This window comes from Lepisma saccharinum, chromosome 29, assembly GCF_977018435.1.
Source record: "Lepisma saccharinum chromosome 29, izLepSacc3.1, whole genome shotgun sequence".
Classification (NCBI taxonomy): domain Eukaryota; kingdom Metazoa; phylum Arthropoda; class Insecta; order Zygentoma; family Lepismatidae; genus Lepisma; species Lepisma saccharinum.
In genome coordinates this window covers 22,189,747-22,204,124 of record NC_139257.1, presented here as the reverse complement: position 1 = coordinate 22,204,124, position 14,378 = coordinate 22,189,747, and the positions used below count along the sequence as shown (strand labels likewise).

At 32.6% G+C, this 14,378-nt stretch overlaps 1 protein-coding gene across 1 annotated transcript; it reads right to left on the bottom strand.

Annotated features, from left to right (window-relative positions):
* Positions 1–9,331: 9,331 nt before the first annotated feature.
* LOC145981428 (uncharacterized) lies at positions 9,332–9,739 on the bottom strand. Its single transcript, XM_083114662.1, has one exon. It carries the CDS (start codon positions 9,737–9,739, stop codon positions 9,332–9,334), a length of 408 nt encoding a protein of 135 aa, XP_082970788.1.
* Positions 9,740–14,378: the final 4,639 nt, after the last annotated feature.

The following is a 14,378-nucleotide window of genomic DNA, read 5'->3' as shown; positions in this document are numbered from 1 at the left end:
ACACCGTCTCAGAAATTGAGAAACACTATATAAAATATGATGGACAAGAATGCTTTTGTTGTGACTGTAAGCATGAATTAATTACTTTTCTTATCGGATATGTGTAACAAATGGCTGTATGCATAATAAGATCAAAGCGGAATCAGATAATATACAATAATAAACAACGCCATTTATATTTCGGTTTCCTCCAAAAATAAAAATTCTCCAGAAAATAACAAAAATATAGCAGAATTTTTACCTTGTTTTTTTAACACTTTTTGCCCTGATTTTGGGTTTTTACTTTACGTTTATTGGCGCCTGCTCTAGAAAGTGACAAAAATATAGCAAAATTTTTACCTTGTTTTTTTAACACTTTTACCTTGATTTTGCATATTTCTCTTTATATTTTTGGTGATTTTTATCTTATATAAGACATATTTTGAAAAGTGTCCTCATCGGCCAGAATTTTTAGCTTGTTTTTTTTTTAAATTTTTGTCCTGATTTTGGATATTTCTCTTTATGTTTTTGGTTATTTTTTGTACTGCTCTAGAAAGTGACAAAATATAACAAAATTTTCATTTTATTTTTTTAATACTTTTTACCTTGATTTTGAATATTTCTCTTTATGTTTTTGGTGATTTTTGAAATATATAAAACATATTTTGAAAAATGTCCTCAAGGCAACACCATAGTAGTGGTATACTTATCTGATATTAGTCCTGCATTCATGTTTTATCTTTAATATGTATGTTATAATGCTATAAGACCCGTACCAATGATTAATTTAAGGGGAAGATTGTAATCCGAATGTATGGAACAAACAGAAAATCAGAAATGCTGTGAGGTTGATTGGATTATGTTATTTTGCGTTGCTTTTCAACCAACTTTGTCTAATCGCAACAATGAGGATGAGGTATAATATGATGAAATTGTTGAAAAACACACTCACAAAGAACACCTATGCCCAGGGCGGGATTCAAACCCGGAACCCCTGGCATCAGAGCATGCTGTGCTAAACACTCCTCCACGACTGCAGTTCAAATGAAGTCTACAGGAATTAAACAGAATGGACTGTCCTATCTAAGTGAGACGTCTGGTAGCCTCGCATCAATGGTTATAAAACTGAACCTACCCAATAATGCAGAATACAAACATCTTAGGCTTTCCTTTCTACACAACAAACTCATTCATGCAAGGACAAAATTGAAATTTTTACGAACGTGAAATATCGTCGATCTTAATTTCCTAACTTTTTATAAATTCACATTTAAATATTTCATAGTTCGAGAGAAGAGTAGAGCAGGGCCCTCATGGCCCCTCCGCTGGGTATGGGCCTGTTTCTTACCATAGATTGTGATTAGAAGTGTAATGCTGTGGAAGATCCAGTAATCTGCTGTGTTTTTTTTTTAAATGAGAAAAAGAAAGAAAAGGGTGGAGAACCCCCGAAGCATACATTGAAGGGTATACGCTTAGTGTCCTGGTGCCTTAAAATAAACCATTTTTCTGAATTTAATGCTACCCCAGCCTTTTCCTCTTTTCTGTTTATTATTTGCAATATACAAAATACAATGCAAAACTGCACAATAAAAACCATGGTACTACAATATTGTTGATGAGATTATACGCATTTGAAATTATGTTAACCCATTCTGGGAGCCAGAACGGTAATTATTTGTCGGAATTCCATTACCCAGCATTGCAACACTTCGACGCTGGGTGCAAAAATTGAGACTCCCATTGGGAATTCTTGCACCAGTTTTGAATATTATGAAACAGCAGGGACAGTGTATAACTGAAGTGGAAAAACTAATTGTCCAGTTGTTTGATGAAATGAATAATAACGGACGAGTGTGCTACGACAGTGAAAATGACAGAGTTTTGGGTCCCCATAGAAATGTTCAGCTTGCAATGCTTAGAGTAATGAAAGGTGAATGGAAACATCCAGTATACTATAACTTTGATACGGCTATGACCAAGGCTTTGTTGTTTCATATTATATCAATTGTTGGGGTAGCTGGATATAAAATAGTCGCTATAGTTTCGGATCTAGGTGGAAGTAATACAAAGCAAATGAAACAAAAACAATGGACCTAGAGCTGCTGCTCTTCCAGTTCTTTCCACCACTAGCCGTGGATAAGTTTATGCTTTTACATACTTAAAATTCTTCTATACACCATTACTTTCATGTATTCTGTGTAAGTTGTTTTGCGATGCTCTTCAGTATGTGTTTTTACTCTTCAAATCAAGAGCGTTGCATGCTTTACAGTGCTGAAAATAGCAAACACACAGAGAGTGTCATGCTGATGATGTCACAGATCCCTGCCGAGGTTGTAAACTCAAGGATTGACAAAAAGGCGTGTTATGACCAGACCTTCTAGAGCGGGGGAAAGTGGGCTTCCACGGACCTTACTCTAAATCCTATATCAGGTAACATTTGAAGATTCTTCAAATATTAATCAATCCAACTGTCTCATCCTTTACACGCGCGCATGTGACAAGCACCACTACATTTTCTGAATGCAATCCATCCAACTATCCTCCCAGATGCACGAAAATAACAAAATCTCTCAAACCTATATCGGGTAAAATAAGGGGCAAACTATCGATGGTCCAACAGAACCTTCTAAATGCAGGCTGGATAATCTACAACTGCAAACTCTCCAACCATTGCCACTAAATGAGAGCCCTCCCACCTCACATTCTCACCATCCACCCACTAACCACCTCCCGTCCCCTCAAATCCCACCAACGGATTCAACACCTGGGAACCACCTGATATCTTACTCCCTAGTCTTCTAACTCGGGCACGAGCTAACTTGAGAGTAGGAACATCGAGGGCCCAAGAGGACCATTGGTACGGTGTTGGAAGTAATGTGCTCTGCACATCCAACCAATCTCACTCTCACCGTGACAAAGAACCTCACCAGCAGCAATCAACACAGGAGAACGAACACCTGACCGTCAACTCGTTTTGAATGATCTTCAAAAATGAGCAGAAGAATCAGTGCTCCTGGTTGTTCTGCTGAATGGGTCATTTGAAGATTCTGCAAATGCCGATCCATCCAACTGTCTCATCCTTTACACGCGCACATGTGACAAGCACCACTACATTTTCTGAATGCAATCCATCCAACTATCCTCCCAGATGCACGAAAATAACAAAATCTCTCAAATCCTATATCGGGTAAAATAAGGGGCAAACAATCGATGGTCCAACAGAACCTACTAAATGCAGGCTGGATAATCTACAACTGCAAACTCTCCAACCATTGCCACTAAATATTAGCACTGCATATGGCAGATTCTTAAGAATTGCATTGGGTATAAATTTCCTTAGAGTTCATATTACACACTACATACTGATATTTGATTACTTACGCAAGTGTCTTAAATCCAAGGAACCCCGAGGAACACTGAATTTTTAAGCCAAGTCCTTCGTTTTATAAATAAATCATTCTTTCTGTTGCTTTCTGTTGCTTAGAAACATTTCATTGTGTGCAAACAATGTTCATTATTGCATTCATTTCTGAATCGTTTCACAATATAGTTGCCTTCTTATTGCAAGAATATGGAAAAGTTCGTCTTAAGTTGGCATTTTTCTTATATTGTTCTGTTACAATTGTGGATATAAAAGTTTTATTTCTTAGAAACAATATTCATTGTTTCTACCAATATATTTATAGACTGCTCAAAACAATTAGGGGTCATGTAAAATATCGCATTAAAAATATGTTTTGAGTGATATTACAAACTACACTTGCCCAAGAACAAACCGAAAAGCAGAATAGAAACGTTATTGTCATGTAGACACTTTATTCGTGGATATCTGATGTCAGAATGAGTAATTCCCAGGCCTGTACTCAGGATATTTTTGAGCGAGGGACCTAATCCGAAAGTGTGTGTGTTGTGGGTATAACTACTATGGGGTTGCCTTGAGGACATTTTTCAAAATATGTTTTATATATTTCAAAAATCACCAAAACATAAAGAGAAATATTCAAAATCAAGGTAAAAAGTATTAAAAAAATAAAATAAAAATTTTGTTATATTTTGTCACTTTCTAGAGCAGTACAAAAAATAACCAAAAACATAAAGAGAAATATCCAAAATCAGGACAAAAATTAAAAAAAAAACAAGCTAAAAATTCTGGCGGATGAGGACATTTTTCAAAATATGCCTTATATAGGATAAAAATCACCAAAAATATAAAGAGAAATATGCAAAATCAAGGTAAAAGTGTTAAAAAAACAAGGTAAAAATTCTGCTATATTTTTGTCACTTTCTAGAGCATGACAAAAATTGCCAATAAACGTAAGGTAAAAACCCAAAATCAGGGCAAAAAGTGTTAAGAAAAACAAGGTAAAAATTCTGCTATATTTTTGTTATTTTCTAGAGAATTTTTATTTTTGTAGGAAACCGAAATATAAATGGCGTTGTTTATTATTGTATATTATCTGATTCCGCTTTGATCTTATTATGCATACAGCCATTTGTTACACATATCCGATAAAAAAGTAATTAATTCATGCTTACAGTCACAACAAGAGCATTCTTGTCCATCATATTTCATACAGAGTTTTACAATTGTAATCCACACATGAATTTTATTTTTATCAATCTATTCATATCCACCAGTAATCTTATAAGATAAGTATAAAAGTAAACAAAAATGCTATTTATATAAACTAAACAATTATTTAATAACCATAAGGAATCGTGTCAATAACACCATCTTTTTCCGGTAAGATCACCCGTTTATCGTATTCCAATTTAATTTTTTTTTGAATTGTTTTGTTAACCAAAGTATGGGTTTTTCTGCTTTTTGTAATTTGGTTATATTCTAAAATAATTTTATCAATTTCTTTATTTAAAATCTTTATCATTTCAGCCATATTTAATTTCTGAGAGTTGATGTAGTTCAATGTGAATCCTTTAATTTTGCACACAACTTTACCTTTTGATGTTTTATATGCATAGCTCTTTGGTCCTGTAGATATGAATTCTATTATGTAATCACCGCTTAACTCATCTGTCCATTCTCCAAGCATGCAACCAGTTTTTACAGTGTTTGTACCATCATCAATGTATATAATAGAGTCAGTATCGTAATAAACTACTTTGTCACCTAGTTTGTCAAGCATATCATATAATCTCAATCTAGAATATGATGTTGTAAATAATGCAATCAATATGTTTGTTTTTGTAGGATCTTCCAACCACTCATCTTTTGTTGATCAGTTTAGGATTCAATAATATATCATACAGATCTTTTGCTGAGTTGATATAATCTGTTGTTTCCATTTTCCTACGTTGACCAAATTTACCGTAGAATGCGTTTAATAATAGTTTAGCCATTGCACGTAAAACTGGATTAGGTTTAATGTTATTAATATCCAATTCGATACCTAATCTATTTTTTACATCTTCGACATACAATTTTTTAGTGCTGTAATTATTTTCCCATTCACTTGTTTCTAATTTTATTTTTAAAAATTTCGAAATATAGCTTTTGAACATGTTGGTGCTAGTTTCTTTAAAATGCCAAACTTCATATATTTTTGTTATTTTGTACCCCATTTCAAGTGCTTTATTAATTTCCGGTGTGCTCCATGTACCAGTAAATCTTTTTTCAATATCTGAGTGATTGCATTCACGATTTTTAGAATAAACGCATTTACCACATAATGGAAATATCAGTTTTTCTTCTTTAATAGGTAGTACAGGATGATATAACTTTCTTGGTGGTTGTACCTTGCATTTAATTAATCCAAACCAATTCGGGTTGTAATTTTGAGGATGTAATATTTTTACTGGATGACCAACAGGAAACTTGTCATAGAACATAACTGTTGGATACAAACTACAAATATCTATATATTTTAACTTTTTTCCACGAACGTGTAATTTACTTGCATTTGTTCGTCCACCGAAATAAGCATCCCTAGGGGTGATTGGTGTTACTATATTTTTTATTTCATGTTTAAGTTTTTTGTATGTAGGTTCCCAATCACACTCCCACATTTCTATAACATTGTACCCTTTATCTTTTAATTGCTGAGTAAACAGTTTTGTTTTTTCATGAAGGTCACCCATGCTTTCTTGCTTCTTGTTGTTAATTATATCATTTTTGTAACAGTTGGGACAACCATGCCAGAAGCACCCATGGAACTGATAAACTGTGTTGGTTGTTTTATCAAAGCCATCAACCTTCCGACCTAGTATAGCTTCTTCTCCACCGTTTAAAGCGTGTTTTACATTATCACCTAATGTTCTTAACCATGATATAGACTTTCTACTATACGTTTCATGGTTGCTATCTTTTAATACAGCTATGGTATCGGATTTTATATGATGGTATCTAAACTCAGCCATTGCCACACTTGAGATTGTTATATATTGAAATGGATCGATGTTACACGTATCTAGAAATGTTTGTCTAAGTTTTCTAACTGCTTGAGTAAGTATGTCTACATCTGACTCACAATACTCACTCATTTCTTTTTGAAAGTCAAATTTGTAATTCTCTTCTACTCGTTCACGATGCCACTGTAAAAAGTGATTTCTTGTGTGCCAATGTTTACAAGTCGCATCAGGTTTGCATTTACTACATCTTTTCATAGTGCTCTCTCCATAATATTCAATATTCGGTATTGGTCCCACATATGTCTGGTTTTCTGTTGTGTTGAAGAAGTGAGGAAAGTATCCTTTTTTTAAATCGGCTAATTCAAATGTTTCTGGGAATGTACTCAATGGTTGTGAGATAAAGTTGTAGCTATCTATGAATCGCATATTTGCATTCCTAAGTATCATGGACATGATTTGGCAACCTTTATAAATTGTGAACGGTTTGTATCCATTTCGCATACAGTAGTTCATAACGAAATACCAATCATACGATCTAGCGTTGTGCGCTATAACTGTATAACCACGATGATCTTTAGATATTAACCACTTACAAAATTCATCGCTATCTTTGAAATGAATTTTTTGTCCATTTCCAAAAGCATACTCAGCAACCACATAATTGGGTTTGTGTTCTCCAGTTTCTTGGTTAGCCTCGAAATCAATTGTTATATATTTTTTTGTATATGTGCATGTAGGTTTTTGTAATGTATTCTCTTTACAAGTATCACATGTTTTCACTTTTGAAAGTGTTTTTTTTAAGGTTGTGTAGTTTTTACATTCTTTACATTTGTACATATATCCATCTACTTTAGTTTTCTTTAAAGATTCAACATAACGATCCACAACTACTTCATCGTAATCAAAATCAGGATAATAGTTTTCTTGTATATATTCACGTGCAAGTTCATTAATTTTTTTTTTGGTATATTTAGTTACTATATGTACATTATTTGGTGAGCATTTTTCACATCCTTCTACGTAACAGTCATCATTTAATTTTCTTACACAGATTCCACCTTTTCCTTTTGGCCACTGCATATAACACAGATGAGTTTTTGTTTCAACTTCTTTTTTACAATTTACACAAATTTCGTATCCACATTTATGCTCCTCGTTTCTCTTACATATTTTATTGCATTGTAAACATTTGTAAACTATTTGACATACCTTTTTTGTGCTGCCTAAAACACTCTTCGTTGTAGCAATATCTATTGCAATCTTTGCAGTATATGGCAGATTTGTTACCAAGATGAATGGGGCCGCAACATGTTACACATAATGCTTTGCATTTATGATTTTTGTGTTTATAAGGTGTTTCACATCGATCACAGAAATTCGACATTCCTAAAAACGCACTCATTTTAGTAATCACGTGAAAGTGATTTTCAACTTTGTACAAGAATATAGTTATATCTCGTTCACCTATTCCTTTGTATATAATGGTGTTAAAGTTTTCGGCACAGACAATTTTTATACACACGTTTTTAAGATAGCGTTCAACTTTTCTAAAAGAACTTAGATCAAACGGTGCACCAGGATCGTGTCTAATTTTGTTGCATAACTCTATTGCTAAATCTTCTAAAGCAATCTCATCATATTGTTCCATTATTTCGTTAAAATGGTTTACCAGAGAACCATGGTTGATTGTTGTACTAAAACCTGTAGAGAAAGCTTTACTATGAAGCCTTGGATTTTCGATAACAAAGTTTATTCTATCTACGCCTTCTCTAAACCCAACAGCTGGATTTCTTTTTTCAATAATTTGATTAATAATATCATGTAATGCAAAGAAATCTACATTATTGTTGTCAACTCTAAATTCCACTCTATAGCGAGCATCCGAAAATACTGTAAGGTGTCTAACAGATTCTTCAATAGCTACAAAGTTATCATTGGATGCATCAACATCAATTGGAGAGATATTAAATATATCCTCAACATCAACAGTGGATTGGTTTGCCACCAAAGTATCATCTAATGGACGTGATATGTTAAATATGTTGTTATACTCATTATCAGTTTGAGAACTTGGTGTAAATAGATCATCACTGTTGGCAATATCTGTAAATGGCAATTTTTCTAGTTGAGTTCTTATGTAGAACCGAAGGTCACTTCCTTTTTTATATTTGCTATATCCAGTAATTCCATTATCTCTAGCAAATTGTTTTAAATTATTTATACCCTTGGTAATATCTAACAAGTCAACTGGTTGTGGAAATTCTATATTACGTCTTGCAAATTGTTGTAAATCCAGCATATGTTTTATATAATCCCTTAGTTCCTCGATTGTTTTATATTTGTTGCATCCAGTTATATTATGCTCTTTAGCAAACTTAACTAAATTACGTCTACCTTTTATATTATCAACAGCATGAGTGGAAGCCTCTTGTGTTAGTTGTCTTCTTATGTACTTCCTTAATCCGTTTATTGTTGTGCATCTGTTATACTTTTTGATACCATGCTGCTTAGCAATGTTTATTAGAGCACGCTTGGTACTTATATTATCTAGATCCATTGTATTATTTATATTAGAAGTATTGTGTTGCACTATATTATTATTTAGTATCTCCATTTAATGCAAAAAAAAATTAGCAATACATTTTTAACATACCGTAACTTCACGTATAGTTTTTGTTTCTAGTTTATGTAATTGTACTAGTAATTCATGCAGTCTAGATTTTTGGTGTCTTTTAAAATTAAGGTTTGATATATCTTTGTTGCATAAATCACAATACATTTTTTCAAGCCTTTTTTGATTAATTATTTTTTGGCAAACATGACACGTATATCCAAAACCATTTTTCACGCATTTATTTTTAACAAACTCATTGAGAGGTTTAACAGTCTTACAAATAGTGCATTTTCTTACATGCTCCATTTAATAGGGTAAAATTTTATCTTATATTAATACTGCACCCTTACTTCAATATGTAGACAACCAAATTTAAACAACAACATCCTTTTTAGAAACCCAACTGTTGTGTGAACTATCAAAACCAAGCCATTTAACATAGACCATATCTTCTTTTTTACGTAATACTTTCTCAACCAAGTATACATCGGGGTGTTTTGTTTTCTGTAGTTCTTGTTCATAAAATGTGCCGATGATTTGTTCGCCCTTAGAGTCCTTGAGATGATAATATGGTGGATTGCTTTTAAATACTTTTTCAATTGTAAATATCTCAGTAGACCAGTTGGCTGTGTATCTTTTCTCGAATATGCCTTTTATCTTACTAACACGTACATGATTACCAACATTAAATTTTGGATGACTCTTTGTTAGGGCCTCACTACGATACACACTGTTGTAGATCATCTCTTGGTTCTTTAAGCTGACCTCAACAGGTTTCATTTTGATAGTGCTATGTACTGTATGATTGTAGTTGTGCACTAATTTTGTTAATATGTCTATCCATTTATAATTACCTTGTATGGAGAACTGTTTCCACATTTTTTCTTTAAGCGTTCTATTGAATCTTTCAACAACGGATGCTTTGATGTTTGTATAAGTAGAATAATGATTTATGTTGTATTTATTCATGAGCTCCTTAAAGTTCTTGTTGTAGAACTCTTTACCTTAATCGGTTTGAAGATTATTTGGTTTTCGCTCATTCAATATGTGTTCGAACGCGTCGGTGACGTGCTTTCCAGTTTTATTTTTTAAAGGAATAGCCCAAGCATATTTAGAAAAGACGTCTATAATGGTTATCATGTACTTGCACCCTTTGTTGATTTTAGAAATTCCTTTAAGATTGCCAGAGTCCATTTCAACCAAATCAGCTTGCCAAACATCGTCTATTCCATAAGTTAAAACTTTTCTTGTAGGATAATTTTTCCTAGCTGGCTTATGTAGCTCATCAATGATCTGTTCCCTCTCATTTAAGTTTTTTTAAAAGTAGATTTTTTGGATCCACATACAGTACACTTTGATAGAGTATAAGACTTTCCATTTTTAGATTTTTTAGTAACAGAATTAATGCTGTTAGTTTTGTCTTTGCATTTAACGCAATATGATGTGATCATTTATTACGCAAAGAAATTGCGTATTGAAATTATTCAATTATGCAAAAAAAAATTGCGTATTGAAATTATTTCATCATTGTATGAAGAACAATATAAACAACGGTATGCTCTTCCATTTCTGCTAGCCTATGTGGTTCAAAATGTAAAATATCACCTTTTTCAAATTGATATGGAAAATTTTCAATTATATTTGAATTTATAAAAGTATGAATATGAGCATCATGATCAGATTCAAAGTGTAATAATGATCCCTTGTATGGAAACTTAAATTGGGTAGCACCGTGAGTAAATTTGAATATACCTGGTTTATCACCTTTTAACTTACCAATTAAATTAATTTTATTAATTTTTGTATTTCGCATTATTAAATCATGCATCTGGAAATTTACATCTGAAATTTTTGTATTCGTTTCATTAATTAATTTTCGAAACTCAGAATAATAATTATACCACTTTGTATCCATAAGATCAGTCAACACTGTATTAATTTTTTGATCAATTGAATTTTGAAACTCATTTGTAATTTTTGTATTCACAAGATCAGTCAACACATGATCGTTTAACACCATATCCTTAAATCTCTCAAAATCTTTCTTAAGTCTATTGATACTAACATTCTTTGATGTGTTTCCATAAATATCAACTCCCATTTATATCAGAAATATTGTGTTGCATTGTATAATTTCCAAAGCTATAATATATTTACATTCTGATAAAATCATCTTTGATTTTTCTACATTCTGATAAAATCATCTTTGATTTTTTCTACATCCTGATAAAATCATCTTTGATTTTTCTACATCCTGATAAAATTTTTTATTTTATTTCTGTATTTCCCATCATCTCGTTTGCATGTCCGATCTATAGTAATAAAACCATAATCCTGATTCCAACAATCACTACACAGAGAGCTAAATTCCTCAAAGCCAATGTCACCACCAACAAAGTCTTTGTGTATATGTTTTAAATTGGTTTCATCCTGCCTAAATATGCAAAGAAAATTAGCATTGTCCCTAATTAACTGTTTTGGTATCTTACTATACGTCTGCCCTAGATAAAACACATCAATCTGTTTATGTCTGCCACGCGTGTAATAGTCTCTGACATTATCTTGGTTCTCCTGTATAAAATCATCAAAAATGACTATAGAATTGCTTTTACAATCATCAAGTGATACCACGTTTTCATTGCTATTACGGAATGTACATATATCTTCGCCTAATACTTGTTCAACTTTTTTAAACAGATTCTGTAAATACACGTACTCTGGTTGATTTAAACTTTTTGAGTATATGTACACATGTCTGTTCTTTTTATCCAACCATCCTGGGGACAACAAAAAGTTATCTAGCATTAGAGTCGTTTTGCCACATTTCGATGGACCAACTATAATAAATCTCATGTAATCATCATTTGGTAAATATTCACCATTTTTTCGATTCAATGACGATCTAGGTATAATGGTTTTGATATCCCAGTCCGTCATTTAATAGCACAAAATATTTTACATCGAACTGAAAATTATTCATAATAAATGAAACCATCTGTTTCCGAAGCGAAGCTTGCAGAAGCGAATGTTGCAGAAGCGCATAAACTATTGCAATTACGAGATCAATTAATTGAAGAATTTAAAAGTATCAAAAGATCCAAAACAGGAATATATAACAAATACAAAAAACAAGATCAACCCATTATTGATGCTATTAATCACCTTGGAGATAAAATTGAAAAAGTTGTTGACAACACATCACTTGTTCCAGTAACAGATGCGAAGCATGCAGAAGCGAAGCTTGCACCAACACAAACACCAACACAAACACGTGTTAAGGCGTTAACTAATTATACTACAATGTCATTAGGCCCGATTGTTTCCAAATATCTAAACACTAGAAACGATAAGTCATTTGGGATAGTTGGTGGTAATGATGGTAAGAATTACATTGGTAATGCTGAAGTCACTTTTGACAACGATAATGTCATTATTAAAGGTACAAAATATAAAGCAACTGAAGGACTAATGGCTTTGTTAACAATAAATGATATTCCAAATGATCTTGTAACACAAGAAGACGCAAGAAATTACGAAAACATATTATTTGATTCAGATGTAATTTATCAGAATAACGACCCCAACACTAAACATAGTAAATCAAGTAGATCAAAAAAATATATTACATTTATTAAACCCATATGGGATATGAGAATGAAAAAATCCAGTAGCGGAAGTGGATTGCGCAAATACACAGGCTTACCTAAAGAATATGTTTGGATGAATGATGTTAGAAAACTAGTAGACAGACTGCTTGTTATAATGGGAGAAGAGGAGGCAGGTAACGATAACTTTTATAATGAGAAAGCTAGCATCTTGAAAATGTTTTGCGATACACTAACTAATTTCATTTTACAGAATCCTAAAAATATAGGTCACTTAATAAAAATAATTAGCATACTACCTCCTCGATTTTGGGATAAAAAAGGAGCAGGATTTGTTAACAATCTACTTAGTGTGAAAGGAATGCCTGAGCTACATTTACCCGGATACAATTTCTTGGGGCCGTATACGAAGCTGAATGAAAGATTGGCTCGGGGTGACAAAGGAATAAATCCATTAGACGAAGCAGCTAAAGAACACGATATTGCTTATAGAGATAACCAAGATTTAGAAAGTCGACATAAGGCTGATAAAGAATTGGAACATAAAGCATTAGGTAGATTGTTTAGCAAAGATGCCTCAATTGGTGAAAAATTGACCTCTTTAGGAACCGCTGTTGTAATGAATAGGAAAATTGCTTGGGGGTGGGGAATGCCAATGTAATGTGATAAAATCATTTTTGATTTTTCTACATTCTGATAGTAATTTTTATTATTATTGAATAATTTCAATACGCAATTTTTTTGCACAATATAAATGATGACAGATTTGCTGATCACAGAAAAATTTCTTAAAAATATAAAAAATGGTAGTGGTATTAAAATACAAAAAGGCGGTACTATTTTCACATTGCCTCTACTACTATATAGTGTTTCTGAATTACGAAAACTTTTAGGTCCAACCAAAATAGGGAGTGGTGGTGTAACTTTGGCACTCCCCAAAATAGGGAGTGGTGTTATTACACTAGCATCATACATGAAAGCAGTTAATAACCTTAAAAAACTAAAAGTTGGTAGCGGAATAAAAATTCACAAAGGCGGCTTCATATTTACTCTTGCCACATTGTTTGCCGCACTTGCTGCTGCTGGTTCATTGGCAGGAGGAGCTGCTGCTATTACAAGTGCTGTTCATAATAAACAGAAAAATGATGCAGAGTTAGAGGAAACAAAAAAACATAATTTAGCAATGGAAACAAAATCGGGTACAGGTGTACGTAAGCGCAAATATAAACGTAAGACAACTATAACAAAAAACTTGATAGGATTACGCCTCTAAGTAACTATGATATCATAAAATTGTGTAGTGGTATTAAAGGCTTCAGAGGCGTTTACATGATAGATGAATTACCGAGTAAACCTAACAATTATGAATGTGGTGTTGTTAATCTTGATGTGTCTAAAAATATAGGTACTCACTGGATATGTTATATTAAAGTTCGTGATGAAAGTTTTGTATTTGACTCATTTGGGGGCGTTCCTCCTAAAAAATTAGTAATCTATCTTAATAAGATCAAAAATCAAAGCGATCAGCTTAACAATAACAATAACAATATTAAATATAATAACGATAGAATACAAGGTTTTGATGAAGTTACGTGTGGTCATTTGTGTGTTACATTTTTAAAAATGTATGATGGAGGTTACAAGATTAAAAATATTTTATCATTATTAAATGCCGATAGACATATTTGGAAAAAACTATTACAAACCTTAAATTTAAGAAAAAAATAATCTTACTAAATGGCCTATGTATTCAAATTGTCTGAACGAAACTCCATCTTACAAAAAACCTTGAGTCATTCTATCACTAATGACAA